Source organism: Corvus hawaiiensis, chromosome 14, assembly GCF_020740725.1.
Source record: "Corvus hawaiiensis isolate bCorHaw1 chromosome 14, bCorHaw1.pri.cur, whole genome shotgun sequence".
Classification (NCBI taxonomy): domain Eukaryota; kingdom Metazoa; phylum Chordata; class Aves; order Passeriformes; family Corvidae; genus Corvus; species Corvus hawaiiensis.
In genome coordinates, this window is record NC_063226.1 from 18,414,962 (window position 1) to 18,438,410 (window position 23,449).

The 23,449-nt window shown below is 47.1% G+C and overlaps 1 protein-coding gene and 1 long non-coding RNA gene across 15 annotated transcripts in view; one reads left to right on the forward strand and one right to left on the reverse strand.

The window, feature by feature from the left end:
• IL13RA2 (interleukin 13 receptor subunit alpha 2) lies at window positions 1-21,753 on the forward strand. 6 transcript variants are annotated; one of them, XM_048318528.1, is made up of 9 exons: window positions 7,940-9,533; window positions 12,354-12,505; window positions 14,584-14,737; window positions 15,202-15,322; window positions 16,947-17,131; window positions 18,666-18,823; window positions 19,603-19,747; window positions 20,389-20,491; window positions 21,401-21,753. In XM_048318528.1, exons 1-9 carry the CDS (start codon window positions 9,455-9,457, stop codon window positions 21,441-21,443), a joined length of 1,140 nt encoding a protein of 379 aa, XP_048174485.1. In that variant the 5' UTR covers window positions 7,940-9,454; the 3' UTR covers window positions 21,444-21,753. The 6 variants fall into 6 exon arrangements, with proteins under 6 accessions (XP_048174482.1, XP_048174484.1, XP_048174483.1 ...); XM_048318525.1 differs by lacking the exons at window positions 20,389-20,491; window positions 21,401-21,753 and adding an exon at window positions 1-234 and having other exon boundaries at window positions 9,386-9,533; window positions 19,603-20,382; XM_048318527.1 differs by lacking the exons at window positions 20,389-20,491; window positions 21,401-21,753 and adding an exon at window positions 909-2,512 and having other exon boundaries at window positions 9,386-9,533; window positions 19,603-20,382.
• Window positions 12,501-23,449, reverse strand: part of LOC125333032 — a 21,176-nt gene continuing 10,227 nt past the window's right edge. For 8 of the 9 annotated variants that reach the window (XR_007206724.1, XR_007206718.1, XR_007206719.1 and 5 more), the window contains one exon: window positions 20,163-20,249. This is a non-coding gene — a long non-coding RNA (uncharacterized LOC125333032). Of the gene's footprint in view, window positions 13,602-20,162; window positions 20,250-23,449 lie in introns of those variants that run through there. The other variant, XR_007206722.1, reaches the window with a different exon arrangement.

Consider the following 23,449-nt stretch of genomic DNA (forward strand, 5'->3'; position numbering starts at 1 on the left):
CTGACGTCTGTGAGCACTGAGTGTCTGCTCTATTTCTTCTTGAGCATCCTACACACAGAACACTTTCAGGCTGCCTGGTCAGATGCAGCTGATTGAAGCTTACTCTCTAGGAACAGGAACATATGCAGGACTGTTTTTTTTCCATTTTACTGTTACAGCTTTCTTTTTTTAAGAGCTAATAAGTATTTTGTCTTATACCTTACTTAGCTTAAAGGAAAATCCCAAAGTGTGATGGTAAGTTATAGCTACTTTATATTATGATTTTATTTTGAATGTGTGTGTGTGTTTGAAACTCAGCATAGCTGTTCAGTAGCAGTGCAGAATTTGGATTTATGCATACCATAATTTCTATATAACTTTGAGAGTTTTCCAGGACCTCTTTATTTTTAAGTTTATTTCAAGAACACACACTGACGTTTGTGTTCTTGAAATAACTTTGGTTGCATCTGCTCAGAGTGCAGGGTGTTTAAGCTGCAGATTTTCAGACAGCTGTGTGTGTGTATCTGTGTTTACACTATTGTTGCACCAATATTTGTCTCATCCTTTTCAAGCCACATTCTGGCTGTTTTGAAATCCATCTTGTGGTCATTCCTAACTTAAGTATCTTCCTATACTTTTCCTTTTATGGGAAGATATAAACAGCTTTTCATATAACTTACATTCTTTAGGCTTGTCCTAATCGAGCACTGGCTTGCTGATAAGAGCTGTCAGCAGATATCATGCTGTCCTGGTCAAGCAGTTATTCTGGGCTAACACTCCTCTCTTAGGGGAGGTGTCAAAGATCTGCATCTGGAAAGAACAAATCCTTTCAGGATTTTTGGACTGGTTTTTGGTTGTTGGGGTTTTTTTTTTGTTTTTTTTGGAATAATTTCTTCTCAGTTTGTTCACTGTCAGGCCAAACTGTACTTTTAATAAAACATTTCACAAAGCAGCTTTCAACATCAGTAAGTTGTTGATGTGAGCCATAAATGCTTGGGCTGCTGTTTGCATTGGTGATCCCTGGTCACCACACAGAACTGGGAAGGCACAGGAGAGCAGGCCAGGACTGCTACCCCCTCAGACTCCAGGAAAACCTCCTGCCCCCAGGGAAAATGCTATTTTATATGCCCAGGGTTGCAGCTCAGGGTTCAAGGACCAGTCTGTGAGGATGACCTGGACCTTGCCCTTTCTCCTGCATGTGCCAGCTGGCCAGTTCAGGCACTGACTCTGTGCCCATCCCTCTGGACCTGGCTGCCACATCCTGCTCACAGCAGCAAAGGCAGGATTAGATTCTGGCTGCAAGGTGCCCCAGGGCTCCCTGGCTGCATTGTTATTGGGATGGACCACTTCTCCCAGCTGGCCTGCCGGGGGTGCCTGGCTGTCCTGGTGTCCTTGTGGATGTCCTTTTCCTACAGTGGGGGTGATGGCTGCTCGGCCCCTGGCAGATCCTGCTCTGCCCAAGGCAGCAGCCGTGCTCCATCCCCATTGGAGACCAAGGCAGGAAGCAAAAAGGAAGAGACTGGGAATTGCCAGATTCCATGGCAGCCCAGGTCAGGGCGTTCAACTCTACAGAATATCTGTTTTTTCACTTATTACTCCCACTGCACAGTGATTCCACCAGAACACCTCTGCCAACATGTCTGCAAACTTGCTGATGCAAGGCATTGAATGGAGTTTAAAGGAGAAGGGAAGGGAGATTTATTTTGCATATCCCAAGGACTTGGAGGCTTGTGGAGAATAAATCAGTTTTAAAAGACAAGGCAGGGAAGCAGAAGCCAGGAAGTTACTCTCTCTTTAGGATGGCCTGAATGCCGAGTGGGATCATTGGCTCCCTTTGCTGCCTGTGCCAGAGCCATCAGAGGCAGCTGATCCCTGCATGTCAGGAATGCTGCTTTGTTGCCTTCCCCCTCCACACTCCCTGGGCCAATCTGCAGAGTGCTGCCCTGCTGCCAGCCTTGTTTTCACAGTTACTGTGACAGCACTTCAGGTGAAATGTTTCTGCTTTAATAACAACTCTCAACCTCTTATTTTATATGTCTGTCTAATTCTGGACCAACCTGAAAACAAGGCTGGAAGTACTTACCACTGGGAGTAAATACTTTTACCACAAAAGTATTTACTTTTGGGGGCAAATGCTGCTGGGATAAGATTGGTACAAGGCAGGGCAGGTGGCCAGTGGAGATGGTGAATGCCCACCAGCAGGATGTGCTGGAAGGAGGCTGGGCTGAGACCTGGGCATTCACCACAGGCAGAAGGTTGAGTGTGGCTCTGGCAGGAGAGTCCCAATGAGAAGTCAGCTCCTTCCAGGATTTAGCACTGGAGAAGAGATTGAACGCCTGGCTGCCATTGGTCACGTCGCTCTGGCGACAAAACTGCTCTCATGGAAAGGCACCAGGCTCCTGGCACGGTGCTGCACTCAGGTTTTCAGCAGCAGGATGGCAGCCAGCCTGGGAGCTTGCTCTGCTCGCTCCAGTAACTGCAGCTCAGACTGCGTTCAGGATTGCACCAAGATTTAAGACTTCCGCCTTTCCAGGTAAGCTCAGTTTTGAAGTGGAGAGATTTTGGTCTTTCCTAAGGCAGCCTCTGGGCCAGGGGTGGGATCAGTTGTATCCACCATCCCCCCCCAGCAGGCTGGTGGATTTGGTGGGAGGCAGCAAATGGAGGTTTTTCTAACTCTTAATGAGTGCCTGCATGGTCAGAGCCTGCTGCCCAGGAGGCTGTGGTTGGCTCCTGCCCAACCTGCAGGACAGGCAGGGGGAGATGGTGTGGGTGAGAACAATTTGTCTTTGGATGTTCTCTGCTCCACTGGGGCTCACAGCTCAGCCTGTTTGGTACGAGGTGTTATTTCTGTCTGCTCTTGCCTGAAGAGCAGAAAGTGGTCCTGGAGCAGCCCTGGGCTTTCCTGCATGGGGTCAGCAGCTCCCCCTGACTCTGGGCAGCACAGATCCGAGTCTGCAGGCAGGGAGGAACAGGAGCAACAGGGGAATGGCACCTTCCTGAGGAACAGGGATGCACAGCTCTTCCATGTAAGCCCTGTGTCCCCTGGCAGAGCCTGCCATAGCCACAGGACCCCACTGCACCCAGTGCTGATGGTGCTGGGACCGGCCAGGTCTGCCAAGAGCAGCCATGTGGCAGAGCTCTGTCTCCGGTACACGGCTCTTTGTCGCCCCTAAACTCTTTCTGGGAGCTGTGGCAGAGCCTCTCTGTTCTGGAGATAACTTTTAGCTTCTTTTACATCTCCCTCTGGATGTATTCATAACCCATTGCAGTTGTTGCTCTGCCAGCTTTGTGTCTTCATTTCAGTTTTTTTCTGTAATGCCCTGGTGCATTTAGCAGCAGAATTTGGGCCCTGGCATTCCAGGCTGTGCTCCTGATCCCCTTCCAGCCTCTCCCCAGCATGCCCTGCACACCCTCAGCCCCTGGAACCCTTTTTTCCTGCAGGCTGATTCCCAGGCATTGCTACACATATTGCTCAGCGCTGTCTAATTCCTCAGCCCTGCTTTGTAATTCTTTTCTACAAAAGTTTTACATGCTAGAGTACAGTCACCGAGTCCTTTATTAAACCTGACACTGTGCCATGACAAGAACTAAATTATTCTCGCGGTCTCTGCTAAACCCCCAGTCTAAGCCCAGTTGCATCAGAGGGAGAGTCAGAGCAAGTCCTTGTGTGAGCAAAGGGTACATGCAGGCTGTGGAAGAAATTGCTCCAGGAGTGAAAGATGACTCAGTGTGAAGGCAGAAGCCAGCAGGTTGTGGATCCTTCGGTGCTCCCAAGGTAGCAGACACACCACACAGAAACCATTTCATCAGGGATTGCAGGAAAATGTTGATGGATCTGTGTAAGGAGTGCCTCGTAGGCAGTGGGGAGGCTGCCACGGAGTCAGCTGAAAGGCAGAGGGACTGTGTGACGCCTGACTTTGGGCTGGATGGGTCTTTCTGGGAACAACACTGATTACAGAAAGCAAAGATGTCAGCGGAGCCAGCTCCATGGCAGCTGCCTTGCTGGCTCACATGGCACAGGCACATTCAAACAGCTGCTGTCTCTTCTTAGGATGCTGTCTAAGCCAGGAGAGTAGCCATCAGCAAAGAAATACGGAAAACTGAGGTCTCCACGCACCAGAAAAATAAATATTGATACTGAGTATTGCTAGAGAGTCTGGATTCCTTCCATTATTTCCTGAAATCCCGTAACAGCCACAAGTGTTTAATTTATGAATGCAAAGAAGGGATTTTTTTCCTTGCAACACTCAGTCTGTTGCCAATGCCCTGTGTTCCTTTTCCTGGCACTTGACCTTGTGGTGACATCCCCTTTCCAGTGCAATCTGTAACACTGCGCTGGAGGCCACTGGTCTGCTTGGAATTACTGAGTCCTTTATCCCAGCGCCTTGGAAAGAGCTTGTTTAATGCAAGTTTTGTAAAAGAGACTGATTTCCCTGAAACATGAGGCAGTTAAAAGGCTTTTACAAATCATCCATTTTCCACGCCACTGGCAATTTCAAAACTATCCTTTTGGATCAAATGAAACATGCTATTTCACACCAAATGGTGTCTTCATAGCTGGAACCTTTCAGTTGTTACTTCAGTGATTAGAAAGCTGCTTCTAAACATGGAGGTTGCAAAGTTGAAAGCTTTTATTTTGAACTATCACGTCCCAATATTTTAATCTAGCTTGACAATGGATTGCTTGACAGAACCAATTTAGCACAAATGGGATGAATATATCAAATATATTTTAACCAAAAAGGATTTGGCCCATTTTTTATATTTAGCTCCACTAATGGTCTTTGCCAACTGCTTTGCCATTTGCAATGAAATATTTCAGCAATGATGCTGCTGTTCCTTTATTTCCTCCAGCAGAAGCAGATTTTTACAGAAGAGCTTTTTAATTTCTGCATGCAGCTGCATATCTGTCATAGTCCAAGATCCCAGCTCAGGGGATTCTCAGCTCTTTGAAATCTCTCATTCAGCCTGGTGGCACCTTCACAAGTTTGCATTCCCCTGGCTTTAGTGCTTTTATTAATCTTGCCCCAGAGAGCAGCTGTGAGACTCTGGGAGCTGACCATGCTCTGGGAGGAGGAGGAAGCTCCTGTGAGATGGTTCTGAGCACACAGAGACTCCAGGAGTCACTCACCCAGCTGACAAATCCTAAAAAACCTCATTCATGAGCAAACCAGATGAGTCACCCTCCAAATACTGTTGCAAGAGGGAAGGCAGACAATCAAAGGGGAAACAGTCCCTGTGGCTTTGCTCCTTGCTGTGCTCAGGGGAGTTTTGCTGCTGCTACCAGGGGCCTCCAAGGACAGGTGGGCACGGGGGACACAGGGCAGGCTGAGCCCCGCCAGCAGTGATGCCACCAGGTTCTGCTCAGTACACAGAGCTCTGGCAGGACACCCTCCCCATTGTGTGCAGGGCTTGCTGGTGAGCCAGAGCTGGCTTGGTTTTATTTTCGTCTTCTTCCATGAGCTTATCATCACCTTATGACGGATTTTTTTTTTTTTGCAACTTAATCGCATTTACAGAACAGTTACTAAGATGCAAATCACCTGCCTGTCCCTGCCCTGACTTCGGGGCCCTGAGGCTCTGGTCCAGCACAGCCAGGGATTGTCCCTGCCTGTCTCACAGGTTGTTGGGACACTGCTCAAGCTCCAGTCAGTAAGGGTGGTACCAGCTAAGGTCTGAGTCCTGTGCAGAGGTGTGCCCTGGGCCACTGATGTCTCTCCCACCCACGGGCAGTGCCTCCCCTCAGCTTTGCTGGAATAGGGCATGGATCCCCTCTGGTGTGCCCTCAGCTGAGCTCCTCCAGGACCAGCTTGGAGGTTGCACCAACACTGGCAGGGGCAGGAACAGAGCAGGAACAGCAGGTACCAGCACAAGCACAAGGAGAGGATGAGAAAAGCATCTGTTGTTCACAAAGGGAGTTGTTCTGAGCAGGAGGGTGGCCAGAGCAGCTGGACCAGCAGGCACTGCTCAGTGCAGACCTGCACTCTCTGCTCCTTCCTGGGTGCTCCAGCGCTGCTGATTGTGGTGTGGAGTCCTATCGCTGCAAATCCCAGCTATGCATTTTTGTCCAATCTAATTTTCTCAGGAATTGAGCCTGTTCTAGCATTCGGGAACTGGCATTCACTCTGCTGGCAAATGCTTCTTATTTGTTCCAAACAATGTGTCCAGTGTGACCTTTTCTGCTTAAATAGCTTACACAACGAGAATACATTAATGCTCAATTCTAATCTTGCATAACTCTGAAAGCAAGGCCATACATTTACAAGCAGCAAGGGACTTTTTTTGCCATTCTTTGCACAAAGTAAGAAGGAAAAGCCAGCACTGTGCAATTCCAGTGAAGGGACAACTCACACATAACTCCCTTACCCCCAAAATTCACAGGGCTCTCAAGGAGAGAGTTTTAGCACTACACATTTCTGCATGTCTTCACACACACACAGAGACATGCAGAGGACAGCTGGCACCTGGAAAGGGGCCTCGTCTTGCCTTTGCTGCTCCAAAACATTCTCATGGACTACGGCTGGGAAGGGATAACACATTCATTCAGGCCTCAAATCAAACAGCGATACCGTAAGACTTGTGCAGGTGCTTGGAGCACATTTTTCTTCCCAGCAAGAAGCACTCCTTCAGTTCCTGGTGCCATTTCTCATCTCCTTTGTATGGCTGAATTCTTTCTCAAGATGCCTAAATTTGGCCATGGGAAGAGTCAGCCTGAGCCACAGCCTGCTGCTTGTCAGGGCATGTGCACCACAGCTCTGCTCTTCCCAAAACATCCCCCTTGTCCCTCCTGGAGGGGAGCTGCTGCAGTCAAATTCCTTCAGCTCACAAGAGGCAACACAGCCATAACTGACTCGTGTGTTCCTGGCCATGACCTTGAATGGTCCTTAGAGCAGCAGGAACCATCAGATTCCTTTTTTCAGTAACAGATTTCTCACCTGGGATAAACCAGGTCTAGTTGAAGCACCTGCTCCTTGCAAGAGTTCTCCAGGCTGGGGCAAGGGAGGGCTTGCAGGGTGATGCAGGAAAGCAGGGGTGAAGTAAATGGTGGCAGGCAAGGCTGTAGAAGGCTCAGGGCTGATATGCCTGGCCACAGCAGAGGGGCGAGGGGAGGGATAATTCACTGTATTTCCTGCAGAGCCCCAGGAGCCAGGAGAGGCTGGATTTTCTCCAGAGCCAGCAAGCTTATGGGAAGGCTCTGTGGTGGGGATGGCCCTGGGGACCCCCAGGTAGAGCCACGTGGGCTGAGACGATGATTGGGGCTGCAGTGAGTGGTGGGGCTGTGGCTGCCAGCTGCTGGGGACAGCTGTGTGCCTCCAGCAGAGAGCCTGCACTGGTTCTGCCATTTGGTTTTCATCTTAATTAATCACTTCAGTATTTCAAACATACCTTTGACCCACTTGAGTACATAACAGCAACAATTAACACCAGCACCTCATAAATCACGGCAATGTTCCCTCTGGTGCTTAATAAAGCCTCTGACCGTGTGGCCGATGCCGTTACATTGCAATGTGATTTCTGATCCCTGGGGAGAGCAGAGAGGAGTCTTTAAAAACCACAAGATTTCTGTGAAATACAAAGCTTTGAGCAGAGCAGACATGAAGCTGCTGAGGAGCCCTACACTCCTGAGGTAGATGGGCTCCCATGCACTTAGAGGTCCAGGTAAGAGCACTTTGAAGGTTTTAAACCTCTCTGTGAAAGCCTTTGTTTATTTTTACTCGCCTTGTGAAATCCTATTAGTACATTCAAATAACTGTCCTGGAAATGAAAAGAAGCTTTCTGTGCTAACACTCACACACAGTGCTTGGATGCTGCTGCTCATCAGCTCCGAGTTAGAGCTGCTGCTTCTCCCAGCTCTGTAAGCTGCCTCTCCTTGTCACTGCATCCTTGGACCTTTCTGAAACACAGACTCACTGCCTACAGCCAGGTTTGTACTGACACAAGTTTTATGCCGTGTTTGATAGGTTAAAGAAGTAATTCCAGTAATTTTTTCTGACTACACGTTCTCATTTCACAGCAAAGCAGAAAAATTACTGGTATTGCTGAAATAATAATACTTATGTAATAAGGATACATACGTGATGGGTTTATGTGATTTAATAGTTAGAATTATGTGATGGACTGGGGGGATTTGATATTAATTTAAATTGAAAATTTGCTTTTAAAATTGTTGTGTATTTTTAGTTGCTGCTATGTGTTGCCAGCTAGAATTTCTGGTTTATTTTAAACACATACAGACACCCTGGCCAGCACAGCCTGTCTCCTCCTCTGGCTACCCTGAACCACTTTTTCCAGCGATGGAGGTTTTTTTTGGCTCCAATCCTCCAATCAGATTTCTAAAGATCCCTGCAACTTGAAGTTCTGTTGCTCAGCAGAGCCCCAATTTCACATTGTTGCATGGTAGCTGTGGGTGCTGAGGAGGAAGCAGCTGTGCCAGAGTCTGACCTGGGATTTCACCTACTTAAGCCAGGCTTGTATGGGCAATATAAAATGAATTTGTTTTCTGAATAGATCTCAGTGATAAATTACATGCTCACATTGATCCTGCCAAGTGCTTACTCAAGTGGAGCTCGAGCAGTGGCCTCAAGCTTCCAGGAAGATTAATGTCTATATCTATACCTATTTATGTACCTAGATCTGTATATATATATACAATCTATAGATCTCTCTCATCCTCCATCTCTATGTAATCTATAACTACACCTGTATCTGTATGAAAAAAATTAAAACCCTGTCAGCATGTGCTTTCTGGCATGGGGAAGCTTGCTGAGCTGGGGTGTCTGTAGGCAGTAATTTCTACCCAGCTTCAGCATGAAATCTGAAAGAAGGAGTAGCCCCCTCCCTGGAAACTCTGCTCCTCTCCCTCTCAGTCCCCATCTTCCTTTCAGCAGACCTGCACAGGAATATAAATCTGTCCCCTTCAAATATTGCCATGACAACTAAGAAGAATTCTCAGAAGCATTCCTACCATTCCTACCAAGTCCTGGAACAGGAAAGGCAAAAGGTGGCGATAGCTGCATAAGATGTGTCTGCTTATTGGATAAGGCAAGGCTCAGGCATTCTGGTTTCTTTTTTTTTTTTTTAATGAAAATATCATTGCTCCAAGGCATTTCCCATGGCAGGGTGTCAGTCTCTTGGTTGAATCACTTTCCACAGAAGACGTGAGACAGAGGGCTGGTGACTGGAGTACAGACTGACACACTTGTGGAGAGTGTACTTAGCTGGCCAGAAATTATTTCAAAGCCATGTGCCACCATCACCAAAAGTTGCAAAGAGAAGTCCTCTGGGAAATGATTAATCAGCCTTGGTAAACAAGTAAAGCCAGCTTATTGTCAGTGCTGAGCCTGCAGAGGGAACACCAGGGCCCCTCGGTGAGGCTGAAGCTGTGAACTCCGCTGTGTCTCCGCAGCCCCCTCGCACCCACGCTGCTGGACTGCTCTTCTGACCTGCCCCTGGCCAGTGGAACCCCTGACCTCTGATGGCTCCCTGGAGGCTTCCCGTGCTCCCCGTGGCTCTGGTGTGGGGCTGGGTGTTGGCCTCCTCCTCCCCCACCACAGGTAAAACCCGGTGTGCTGTTGTGTCACTGCCTAACTCCTGCTTCGTGTTAACTTGGGCCCTTTGTGGAGCTTGTCCTTCAACCAAAACTTCTGTGTGTGTGCACTGCTGTGCGAGTGGCTGGTTTATAAACCTGTAATCCATTGTCTAAATATATTATGTGTTTAGTGGATGTTTTTCTGAGCGAATTTGAAAGGAGAAGAGACTGCCTTTGGTGCACAGCAAATACACTGTTTGATAGAGAGTTATCAAATATAAACTCTGCTCAGATACATAAATGCTCCTGAGCATGGTCCCTGCCAGACAGACTGTGCTGGGTGTAAGAAACACAAGGCTTATTTGTACTTGGAGAATGATGCTTCTAAGACAATACTGCTCTTCAAGCTATCACTCCTGGCAATGGCACTTGAAGCACCCTTTGCTTCAAGCCCTTGAGCATCTCTTTGCTGCACTGCACCTGCTGGCTCTTTTGGCCTCTGGCAGCTGGCACTTCGCACCCAGAGAGATGGTGAGCAGGTCTGGCCCTCCCTCCCTGCTGTAACCAGTGCGTGGTGCAGAGGTGAGAACTTGCCCAGGAGGCCACTGAGAGACTGCCTGTCTTGGCAGCCAGCACACACAGAAAGCTGCCAGCAACCCCCTGCTGCCACGCTGAGCAGAGCAGGCTGCCTTTGAAATGGGTTTCAGAAAACGTAAGTGTCACCTCCACCTCTCTGAGCAGCACAGGGAAGTGCAGGCACAGAGGTGGAAGATAAGAGGGGGACACCTGGCAGGCTGCCATTTTTCCACTGGCAAAATAGGTGGAAATTTGCAAACCCCACGTGCTGCTTGCACTGCCTCAGAGGGCATGGTGTGGACAGAGGTGGTGGGGGGCAGCTGGGGACAGGCAGGGGTTTGTCACCAAAGCAGTGATGTTGGTGACATCAGCGTGCCCAGCAGCCAGGAGGGGTGGCTGTGAGGGCAGTGGGTATCCCACAGCCAGCTCAGCATCACCTGACTCACCACCACAAACATCAGGGGGAAAAGCTGTTAGTTCGGTTTTTTACAAGAAACATCCAGGAGCAACTTTTCTTCAAGAGTGGATGATGGAATAGAGCATTTCTAGTCCTGTGTTCTGTATGGGTGATGCGAGAAGGTAATGCATTTTTGTGAGAATGAGAAACTGCAAGAGGCAGTGCTGACATTTAAAAAACAATCAAATCCCAGAATGCCAGCAACATCCCAAAAAGAAGCTTTTCTGTTCCCTCTGAAATCCAGTCAAAATTTATTTTGCAAGAATTGCTGCTTACAATAACAATTCTTTTGAAAAAACACTGCTGTTTTGCTCAAGCTCAGGATGTAAATAAATTTCAGAGCATACTCATAGCCAGTCAGAAATTCCAGTTCTGACCAATCTAATCATCTCTTGACAGCTTATCACCTGGCTCACGACAAAGGCTAGCAGCTTTTTGCTTCCTTGTTTGCAGTGCTGCGAGGCTCAGCATTTAAACACTCAGGAGGAGCTTCCCAAGCACTTGCTCCAGTATCATCCTAAATACATCTCCTACTTCACCATCTACTGTAGCAACAAATCTCCCATGGAGCTTCACATATGGGGGAAAGTGGGATTTTCAAATGGCTGCCCCAAGTGTGTTTTGTTTCATTTGGGAAAATTTCTGTAGAAGAAACATCCTCCAGCAATGTACCCTGCAAACTTTTCAGGGAGCGTATTAAAGCTGGACTTATGTCACCATATTCCACTGAAAAATATTCTTATGGTCTGCTTTCACCATGGGTTTATAAAAATAATAAAAGGGGAAAATGGTGTAAATCCTGATGAAGACATGAAAAAGGTGTTAGAGAAGCCAGTGATCTGGAGGCCAGATTCAAAGGGAGAATGGTGGTAGTGCTGGACTGACACTGACAGGAGATGGGCTCCAAATTCCTGGGAAATAAAGTGTATCATGCAGAAACCAAATGGATAATCTCACCTTTAGACAGTGGAGAAAAATGACCTTAGACATGAACAAAAGTTGACTTTGTTTCAGCTAATAAAACTGAGCAGCCAGACAGCTGTTGTTATGTGAATGACAACTCCATACAGAGCTGGACCATTAGGACACAGTATGGAATTCATCCACAATACTTACTTATTTATTGACATATATCAGCACCTTATATTCTTATAAAAGCCAGATCAACTGTAAAGGCACTTTTTGTGTAGTATTGGTAGATGTCCAAAATAAGAAATATTCTAATTCTCTGGTTTTTGCCCTTTTTTTTCCTGTTTTGTTTTTTTTTTTCCCCATTAATCTTTAATATACTTGAAAGGAATATTTAAAGCAATATGGATGATTTGTGTCTATAATGGTAAAGGAATAGAAATCCTCCTGACAGCATGCTTTGACCTGTCATCCTGCATTGGTGTGTGTGCTGAACACAATGTTTGCAGGGATAACTGTCCTGAAGGTTGGTAAATATCATGAGTTGAAGGTCAGCAAATAGAGGACATGAAAGGTCACCCCAGGACAGCAGTTTTGCTTAAAACATCTTGAAAGAGAGTGTCAAAAAGTGGCATTCTGTGTGCATTTTCAATGGTCCTCAAGTGTTTTCTCTGAGCACCAGTAAAACTGGTTTTTCGGGGGGTGGGTGGGAGCAGAGCTTGTGTGGTTTTTTGAGAACAGGGTATTCAACATCCAGGGCTGCAGCCAGCAGCACTTCACATCCAGCAGCTGCATTTCAACAAATCATATCAACTTATCATACCAACAAATTTCATGACTGCTTTGTGTTTGTTTTCTTCACTTTGACACCCGGTTTTACCCTCTGCTTTGTTTTTAATGTAGTTGCTCCCCCACGAGACCTTCAGATCACTGACCCTGGGCTCCTGGGTTCTCTGGATGTAGAGTGGAAGCCTCCACCCCACGTACAAACCTTCAACGAATGCACGGTGAAATACAAGTTTGAATATCGCAACAGCGGGGACAGAGACTGGAAGGTAGGGCAAAGCATGAATTAGTCCTCTCAAACCAGGGCTATTGTTCTGCCTTTACTTCCTGCACAGGTTTATGTTTGCATTTCAAGGAGGAGTGGAACCAAAGCAGTTCCAGTTTTCCATGAAAAACCAGAATGTTTCAGTGGTTTGAATGGGAATGTGTTTTGAAATGTAACAGCAGCGGCAGCAGCCATGGAGGGGTAATTTCTGTCAGAGGGCTGGGTGTTTGCTGCCCAAAATATTTCAATAACATTCCTCACTGTAAAAGGAAAAAAAATTTACACTTTTCAAAAGCAGCTTTATGGGACTTGACCTGAGACAACAGATCCTTAGGGATGCAGAGTGGTGAACAAATAAAAGTGAAATTTCACTAATTATCCTAATGTTCCAACATTCCCTCTATCCAGAAGTGTGTTTTAAGTACCATTTGCTTCTCTCTTTTAGATATGGTTGACTCTAACTCAGCTCTTTAATAAAATTGTCAGTTTTCTCTCACTGGTGTGCAGCAGGGCAGTAGCAGGCACGGCACAGAAAGGGTTGCTGGAACATATTTTGTGAGTGCTTAGAAGATGAAAGCTGCTGCACACTTAGGAAGGTAAATGGAATGGGGAGAGGAGAAACCCAGCAGTGGGAGCTGTTTGGTTGGCACAAGGTACTGAGGAAAAATATGCCGAGGATCTTTCCCAACAACCTAAAATACAGACTGGTATCCTGAAAGAAAAAAGGGATTTTTTTGTACAATCCTAAGGCGGGAGTGCTAGAGGGCTTGCCAGCTCAAGAGACCAGGAAGAGAGAAGGAGCAATCCATCAGGCTGGCAGTGCTGTGGAGCCCAGCTGCTTGCTGGAACAGCTCATCTGCTTCATCTGCCTGAGTCAGCAAAGCCAAGGCTGCCAGGCCATGCTCAGCCACCACAGAAATGGGGTTAGCCCCAGCCATCCCATGGGAGCCTGCAGAGGTGGAAAGTCCAGTTTCAGCCATGCATTGCAAATGCAAGGGCGTGGAAAGGGGCCCTTGGGCCTGATGTTGGTCACGATGCAGCTCACACTCCCAGATATGCAGCAGGGTGTGTCTGTGCAGATTCCTCCAGGATGATTTTAACTGCAATTTGAAAGAAAAACATACACTGTTTCAAAAAACACATCAGAATTCCTGAAATCATGGGTAATAAAAGTTTCTTATACGAGGCAGACGTACAGACTAGAACAAAATCACCTCTGACACCTTGCCAAAATCTTGACCTCAGATAAGGTCATGAAGAGCGGTCAGGCTGAAGAAAATCCACTGGACATCGGCAGAAGCAAACATTGATATCTGTTAGAAATACCTGGCTCAAGACAGCTCTCACACTTGGGGAGTGCTGAGGGCAGCCTGACTGTGGGCTGTGCCAGTGCTGTTCCCCCTGCAGTACATGGATGCATTTTATGGCACAGATGCATTTTACAGCACGTTACCTCAGTCCTATGTGGGCTAACACAACACTTTGTCTCATCACTTGTTGTAAATCTCTGTCAACTTTGTTTTCCTTGCATTAAGTGATGGGGAGTAAGTCTGAGGAAAAAAAAAATAGCAAAACCCTCATAGGGGGTGCTCAGAAAGTCCCACAAAAGGCTGAGCCCGAGGGTACACAGTGGTGGAGGAGCCCTTACTGCCCTGCCTGGCTGCTGGTCCACCCTTGCAGGGTGTGGCTGTGCTTCCCATAAGAACCAGCCTTACAAGACTCATTGTTCCTTCTGTTTCTGATTATCTCACACCATAAACAAATGCCTTTTATCTGGGTTTGTGGTGGTGTCCTCCTCAGGTGGTCCACAGTGCTCCTGCTGGGGGTCCCATTAACCAGCCTGCTCTGCCTTGTCATTGCTGTGTCCTGTGGGGTGAAGGGACTCACAGCCAGCAAGGCTGGGCACAGCAGGTGTAAATTAGTGCTGGAGGAGCACTGGGCAAGTGAGGCAGGACAGAAATGTAAAGAGACAATAAAGCACACCAATGAGACTATTTGCAGCTGGAGCAAGAGCAAGGGTACCTAATTCTGCAGCCCACTTAGCGACAGAAGAGGTGCTTAAAAAGTCTGTCTTTCAACCAGGTTATTTTTACTAGGAAGCTAAAATTCAGAGTTGGATTTGACCTCAGCAGGACCGCTGAAGTGAGGCTGCAGACACTGCTCAAAGGGTGGTGTACAGATGACGTGGAAGTGCAAAGTGACTGGATTTATGCCACCTTTCAGGTCCCACCACAAGGTTAGGAGCAGTCTGGGGTACCTGGTGCAGTTCTGTGCTTTGCATGAGCCTGTTGCATGAAACAATGCTGGCTTGAGGGTTCCTGGATGGATAAGTCATTGCAGGGCTTGCTGATGTTTAAGGCACCAGAGCAGGTCTGCTACCAAAGGCTGTGGTTGTGGTTACTGGATACTTGGGGCTCCTTTCCCTCTGCCTGTGCCCAGACTCTGCTCAGCTGCCCTGCAAGAGCTCCACCACTGAATGAAAGTTAAGCATCTTTCTGCTCTAAGATGGACTGGCTTTTATGAGGAACAGAGCACTTGGCAGTAAAACTAATAATTCTGACTGGCAGCCTTTTCTTCTCCTCTCTTTTCATTTTCTATCTTTCACTGCAGCACACGGTTGTTCAAAGGCAAAAAAATTATATTTTGCTTGGTCTGACTAGTACATTGTTAAACAGTGATTATTTCCTTCTCATCTGACAGGAAAACTGGAATCAGAGGTCCAGAATTTCCACTGCATCTATCATGACTGGGAATACCTGAAGTGCAGCTGGCAGCCAGGTCTCCTCACACCTCATGGCGTACATTATGGGCTGTATTATTGGTAGGTAACAGCAAAATAGGAAAACATCCAGGCAGCAACCAAGTGAACCACTCAGAGTACAAAAATGACCCAGTAAATATGCTTTTATGGCTGGCAATGCTGTTGTCCAATTCACCCAGAATGAGCTGAAATAATGTCCCAAGCCACACATGCCTTCTGGCAAGAAAACACCAAATCCTTTCTTACTTTCTTAAAATCAGGCTTCTGCTGACTTTTGCCAGGAAATGCCTTCTCACTTCCTCCTTTCCTTTTATTCATCCCCCTGAGGTGTTTACTGCATGTTGTCCAGCATAAAGATTTGTGCTTTCTCTTTGCTGAATACACCTGGATAGTTCTGGCTGCACATTTCCCATGATCACACTGCTTATATCTCAATAGGACAGGATTTAGCAGGAGGCTACCAAGCTCAGTGAGCCCTAGATACAGAGTGGAGCTTCTCAGCAACTTGGATTTTTAGTGTTCAAATATGTTTTCATAGCCTCAGCACATCTTATACAAGCAAACATGCTGCCACAAGGTAATAATAATAATAATACATATTTCTCAGCTGTTTCTTTTAAACTGGTGCCTAGATTCTGTTCTGTAGGAAAACCATAGCTAGAATTAGTGGTTTGGGCCAAAGTAAATACTGTATTTGTGCTTCAGCTCCTATGATATTTTGGAAAGGATGACTTAGACTGGGTTTCATGCCACTGGGCTACGTGAAGAAAAGCATAGCTGCATTTTAAAGAGGTTCCACGTAACTCTTGGAAGTAGTCTTCAAAGCAGAAGCACTGATTCAAAACCATTTTGCTAACTGCAAAGATCTGCTTGAAGGAAACCATGGAAATGCATGATTCATACCTAAAAGAAAAACAAACACTAAAAAACTCCAACCTGTATTTAATTGCCTTCAATAAAACCAGGCATCTGGATCTGGGTCCCATTTCATCCCAAGATTGCGTGGACACCACAGCATCCTTTGATCCCTGTGAGCAACTTTTTATTGTACTAGAACATGAAGTTTTCCCCCCAAACATAATGTGCTTTGCAGGGAGACTTTCGTTAGGTCTGGAGTACAGGGGCCAGATTCAGCCCTGCCTTGAGGGCATAAACTAGCAGGAATCTTAAAATTTAATATGAAACACCAGTCAGTATTTCCAGGATGGAGCCAGCAGCTCAGCTTTGGGGAGTGGCCCCCAAAGGCAGTACATTCATGGCACACATCACCTGCCTGAAAACATTTCATTTTGGCTTGGGAGGGCACCTTTCTGCAACTCCAGAGTCTGTGACTGATGGAGCAGGAAGGGCCCTAGGGGAGGATGACTGTCTCCATGAGCAGAGGCCAGATTCTTCCCTGGCTCCAGTCACACAGTGGCACCTCTTGTGCTACAGGAATGGGCTTGAGGAGAGCCTGACACAGCCTACAAACCAGCCTGGGAAGCTGTCTGTGCATGTTAATTTTGTGTTTTCTCCACACTTTAGCCATAGCAGGAGTCCAGGTGCTGATCCACAGCTCTGTGCTTTGGACAAAGGGTGGGATATGGGCAATACTTGAGGCTTAGGTCCAATCTTACAAAAAAACTCTTTACCCAAGTAGTAAATTGCCCTGGTTATTTTTTTCTGTTTCCCTCTCCACTGCTAGGTACGAGGGGCTGGACCACGCGGTGCAGTGCGATCACTACATCCAGGATCGCGGCGTGAACGTTGGCTGCGTGCTGAGAAACCTCAGCCAGGCAGAATACCAGGATCTGAACATTTGTGTCAATGGTTCAGCAGCAGCCACCCTGCTACGGCCACTGTACACCACCCTTCGCCTTCACAACCTCGGTAATGACAGCAGGGAAGCAACAGGGGACCCTTGTGGCCACCACAAACCCCAGGCCCACCTCCTGCATTAGGGGTCTCAAATAAATGTGTGCTTTTGTAGGTGGGTGGTTGGAATGTGTGCATTTCCCCCAGGGAAGGGGCTGTGGCATGTGCCAAACAGGACTTTAGCTTCCAAGAGTGTTTGTGGGCAAGCAACACCACCCAGCACAACCCTGGAGGGTCAGTGGATGCCTCCAAGTGCTGCATTTGGCAGCTGGACAACTGGACATATAAATGGCCTGGTGGGCATACAGCAGGGCAGCTATGGGGTTTTGGCTCTAGTAGCAAGGTCACAGAGATATCTTCATTTACTGCTGATGGAATTGAAACCACTGCTCCACTCCTCACAAGCACAGGAGAGATCTTTAGGCTTTGCTGTTCAAACCAAGCTAAGGTCTGGGGTGAGCTGAGTGCAAGGTGTGATGGGGTCAGAGCAGAGATGGATTTCAAACCCATGAGAGACAGGGAAAGAGAGTGATGCCTGAGATGGCCACCTAAAAATAGAAACTAGACAAGAATAAGGGAACAAAGGTAGGTATTGATTTGAAGGGCCTTCAAAGGTGCACCCTGGGCAGTCAAAAGGCTACACCCAAGACGGACCCCAGGTCACGAGTTCTTCCCACTTTTATAAGTTTGGTCCATTTGCACGTCAGGATCAATTCTCCAATTACAACCCCAGTTAATGACATAACTACCCCAAGTTTGCCCTCCTCTTCAGAGGCCTTAGTTTACATATTTTGGGGCCTGGGACAATCTAAGTGTCCCTGGAGAGCAAATCTAGAGTGGCTTTTTATGTCTAACTAGCATGAGAGAACAGCAGCTAACAGACCACAAGAAACTTCAGAGTTACACATGAAGCAGTACATGATTTGAAAAATATAAAAGTTAAACCCTAAGGCATCAGGAGCAAGGCACAGCGTGATGTGCAAACATTACATGTACATGGGCTTTATTATAGACACCATGCTGGTGCATTTGCCTACAAGCCAGAAGGAAAAATAGCCAGTCCTCCAGCTAAACCACTGGGCTAATGAGCAGGATTTCTGAATTCCATTAATGCTGCCACGTGCTTCGTGTGTGGCTTTGGGCATCTGACACAAACCAGAGTGTTTTCTGGGATGCAGAGAGTGTGGGATCAGCAGTGCAGTGGAGTGACACTGCAGGGGCCGAGGCTGCCCCAGCAGCACAGGGAGGGCTGGCGGCTGCGAGGGGAACGTGCCGAGCACAGTGCTCACAGCCCTGTGCTTCAAATCCCCTGCACTGCAGCCCAGAGCAAGGACCTCATCCAGCCTGGGTGTCAAGTTAAAATAAATAATCCACCCTCCAGACTCTGTGGTATCTTGCTATTCCAGCATCGTGGCTCAGAGCCAGGAGAGCTCAGAAACCCCGTCAACGGGGAAAAGGGACAGAGGCTGGTGGTGATGAACTGAAGCCTTTCCACCAGGAGCTGTCTGAGAGCACCTCCTGACCTCCTCTCTTTTTTCTCCCCTCCTAGCAAAGCCCTCAGCCCCGAAGCAGCTAGTGGTTTCCATGTCTGCAGCTGAGGAGCTCCTCGTGGCCTGGAGCCCGCCGGGAGGGAGAATGCCGCCACACTGCCTGGAGTACGAGGTGCAGGTGGCAGAAGATGTGGGGGAAGCCACGGCTGCCTGGGCGGTAGGGACAGCACCCAGGGTGCCCCAGGGAGGGGAAGGGGTGGTGGGGAGGCACAGGCTGCAGCAGGGTGTGGGTTACCCTGGGCACTGACTGTGCACAGCCCCGGCCGGTGGAAATCACTGACCGGCTGCTGCACTGCACATGTTCCTCCTTAACCCCCTTAACCTCCAGCTTCAGCTTTGCTTTAGCAGTAACAGATCCCAGCAGGAGGCTCCAAGTGAGCATTTCCTCATACCTCCTGCCTGTTTTCTCAGAAAACTGTCATTGAAGAAATTTAAAGGTTGCTGTGGCTTGTTTCCCTGAATAGGGTGGCACAATTTGAACCAAGGAAACTATAATTCTAATCTCCCAAAAGGAGTGGCCTGGGGCAGAACACATCTTTTATGCATGGTGCTTTCTTCTTGTGAATGATCCAGGTGCAGTTTGGATGGCAAAAATGAAAAGGACTAATTAATCATAGGGGACATACCTTTTTTAATTGTTGTATTTCACTCATGAATCACCTTAGGTAATTAAAAGATTATTCCATAAATTAACAGGCATAAATGGCAACATACATGATGACACCTCCAGAAATTATTTCCAGTAGATTTGTCTTCATAGTCATGTTATTTACATTAGCTTGTACAAAACTATTATGAAATCATTTAAAAGTGCCAAAAGATAATCCAAAGGTTTGCAGAGCCTGGACAGTGTTCAGGAACATCAGGCCACACCAGACAGATCCTGATGGTGACACGTACTTCTGTGATATTTCTTCTTTTTGTTTCGTTCCTCAGTTTGTGTCGACCCAAATGGAAACTGCTTTAACGATTTCCAGAGCAAACCAAAGCCACGTTTCATGTGTTCGTGTCAGGGGGAGAACAAATATTTTTTGTGCTGACCAGGGCTTTTGGAGTGAATGGACACAGGATTGTTTCTCTGGTATGGAGCTCAAAGTAAACCGTGTTTCTTCTACATCCTTTATAAAACCTGTTTGGGTGCAAGTGCTGATGGCTGCCATGGCATCTGCTGGTGTCCAGCACTGGAGGGGGGATGCTGCCTTAGTTACACCTTCAGCCTCCTCCAGCACAGCCATTCCTACAGCTTTGCATCTCCAGTGCAGTTAGCAGGCAAGCCCCAAAATATTAATGCTTCTGCAGCAGCACCTTTCCCTGCTGCATGGGGACAGCTGGGGTGGAGGAGTGACTGCTGAGCAAGAGAGGGCACGGGGTACTTGCAGTATCTCCACAGGGCATCCTGCTGCCTGTCCTGCACCACAGATCAGCTCCTTTGAGCCCTGTAGGCTGTCTTGGGCTGTCCTTGTGTGCACTGGTTCTGGTGCAAGATGCAGAAGGCAGGGGAGAGGCACATAGCAGTGACTGCATCTATTTGCAGGAGATATATGACCCTGAAGGAGGATGTTAGCCCACCCAGTAGCATATACCTGTAGCAAACAAACAAATGAATAAGTAAATAAAAACATGTAGGGTAATGTGGACACGATGAGATCTGAGCCCAAGCTTTGTAGGAGGTAATACAATCAGTTCTAACATCTTCTTACTTCCTGTCATTTATCTTTGCAGTGTCCAGAAAAGAGGACAAGCAGCTATTTATCCTCATTCCAGTCATCCTGAGTTTGTCAATTAGCCTCATAGTATTTATGTTGATTGGCCAGTGCAAGAAAAGGTAAGCACCAAGGCAGCCTGTCGAAGCCATGTGCTTTTATGTTGGTGTCTGTAACTATTTATAACTGCAGTTATAACTGAAACATCACACTAAGTGTCTAAGGGCCAAACATTAATAGATGCTCTAAGACTGGACACCAGACAATAGTTTATTTTCAGTAAGCAGCCTTCCTGAGTGTGTCTGTTTCTGATATGAAATGCCCCTACAGCAACCCATAAACTCGCCGCAGAGACTCAAATACAGCTCATAAGAGCTCAGACTGTTTCTGTTAAATGCAGCAGTTACTTGCATGCACAGCAGCATAAATAAAGCTATTATCATGTCCCAAACCACTCAAGAGCAGAGATTTGTCCTAGCTGTGTTAAAGCAGTGCCATTTTAATGGGCTAAATCCTCATTCTCTTGGCACTCTCGTCCCAGCTGTTTACATTCATGTCAGTGATGGCACGAGGGGAAAGCAGATGCAGTGGATGAATTTGTCTGTTTTTACTGATAATTTCTTCGGGTCACTTGGAGAGAACTGATCCCCCAGCACTGATAACTTATCTTTTCCTGATGGCCAAAAAGCATGAGCAAGCAGGAAGCTTTTCTAATAAGCCTTTTAAGGCATCACTCATGAGGGAGACCTGGCTCTAGAAACACCTTTTTGTGGTCCTCAGAAACGAACTGACACCTGTTTGGCAGTCGAATGCACGGAGTCCCAGACACACACTCCTTCATCTTTGCTTTGCATCCATCTTCCAAATGTTTTGGTTTGTGAAATTCGAACAAAGCGTAGATGCTAGTGATAAATCTGTGGGAAGCAAATGCTTCCTGCATTGCCACTGGGATGTGGCAGTGTGTGACAGGGATGCTGGAGCATGTCCTCAGCTCTCTCAGTGTTGGGAATAACAGTCTGTGTCCATTTCAGACCCCCGGCAGGAAAGCCATTGCACGCGTCTGTGGGATGCTAACTCTGCCAGTGCCTGCTGCACCGCTTGTGTTTGGTGGGTTGCTCATGGAACACCATCCCAAGGACAGCAGAGGAGCCCTGAGCTCTCTGCAGCCCAGATGGGTCTTCCCTGCCTGCTGCCATTGGTGAAGCCAGCTGTTGCAACTCCACTCCTTAACAGCCCCAGGAAAACTGGAGGGGTTTAAAGTGACTGCAGGAAAACTGGAAGAGATCTAAACTGACTCAGAAGAAAGGTGTTTCTGATAACAGGACAAGGGAGAAAAAAGGGGCAGTGGAAACTGCCATGAATAAAGATAACACGTTGTTCTGTGGGTTTGTTTGGTTTTTTTCTTTTGTGAGGACTAGAAATCCGTCAGCAGGACACACACTGAAGGGCAGCAGCTCACACCCAATGCTACATGCATGCAAACACCTGCATCCAGCCCCTGGACCCCACCTTGCTCTCACCAGGTCTTCCCTGTCCCCAAACACTCAGCCTGCTGAAAGCATCTAAATGCTGAAAAAGGAGCTACCTGAGCTATTTATTCCATTAGCTGATATGCCTTATCTGTTGAAAAGCTCAAATGGGGAGACCTTGAGAGAAACTTTTGCTATAAAGAAGCATGACCACAGCTACTGCAAAGGACAGAAGATTCAGAGGAGAAGCAAGGGTTACTCCAGCAAATGTGACATGGGAATTTCTCTAGGAAGTGGACATTGGCACCAGAATTCAATGAAGCACACCTGATGTTTCTCAACAACAGGTATTCAGAAGATTAAATTGCTGACCAATTTTTAGGAGGTATTCCCTATGATGATGATAGAAAAAAAAATTTTAAAATCATCACTGGATGAGATACCCTTTCCTAAGCCCATTCTGGGTTTTTTTGAAGAACTAACCAAGGCAAACACAGAGGTTTAGTGTGGTTTCATTTCATCTGAACTACCCTGAAAACATATTTCATTGCAGTAGCAGTTATTCAAAGGGGGAATTTCTAATGAACAGTGGAAGCTCAGAGAGAAAATCAAGTTTGTGTCAATCAGCCAAGTAAAGAGCCGTACTAATCCAATCAGGAACAAAACATCACAGCAAGTGCTGTCTTACACATCCAACTGCAAAATTATTCAATCACTATCAGCTGCTTCCACTGCTAAATAGGCAACAGCCCAATGTAATTTGGGGAGCAACCAAAGGAGGAAAGAACCAGGAAAAAAATGGTCAGTGCACAAACTGAAGCAGAAAGGAAGTTTCATGGTTGTTGTAATTCTGCTGAGACAAGACCTCTGCCTCTACTGTCTCCTGGGGCTCCTGGCCAGCCACCATGGGATGGCTTTACTTGGAACAATTTGGATTTTCAGAACTGCCATCAGGCCTCTGATGTTCTGCCAGCCTCTTAAACTGTTAAAATGTCCACTAAAAACATGTGAGTGCATTGTGAATGTCCCCAGGGGGAAGAGTAGGGCAGGCAGCCAGGCCCAGCCTGTTGTCCTGGGTACATCTGGTGTGATCTCACCTACTTTACCAGGTGGGAATGCTGGGCACAGGCATTTGGATTGGGACAAATACAGCAGCAGCCCCAACATGCTGGATGGGTTTAAACTGGGCTAAAGCCTCTAGTCTATTTTTACCCCAAAAAGGTAAGAAGGGAGGAAGAATTAAAGTGCATGGGTGCAAGTAAGAGATAGCAAAGGAAAGGCTGTTGTACCTCCACAGCTAGAACTCATCCCAAAAAAGATCAGAGCTATTTCAGTAACCACAAAATATAAAAGTTAGGCTGAAGCCTGCCTAGAAACCTGCCTAGTAACAGAGTGATAAATTAAGTACATCTACTTATGGTATCTCTACGCTGCAGCTTTACAGGAGCATTTAGGTAAGGAAAGCTGGGCTTGGCCCCAGGGCAGGGCTCCCTGCTCCCCAAACTCAACCCTGAAGAGGGTCCTCACTGCAGCAGCAGCAAAACACCTCCCACCTGCTTTCTCACAGCATCACAGCTGCAGCATTTGCAAAATTTAGCCCTAATAGATGTC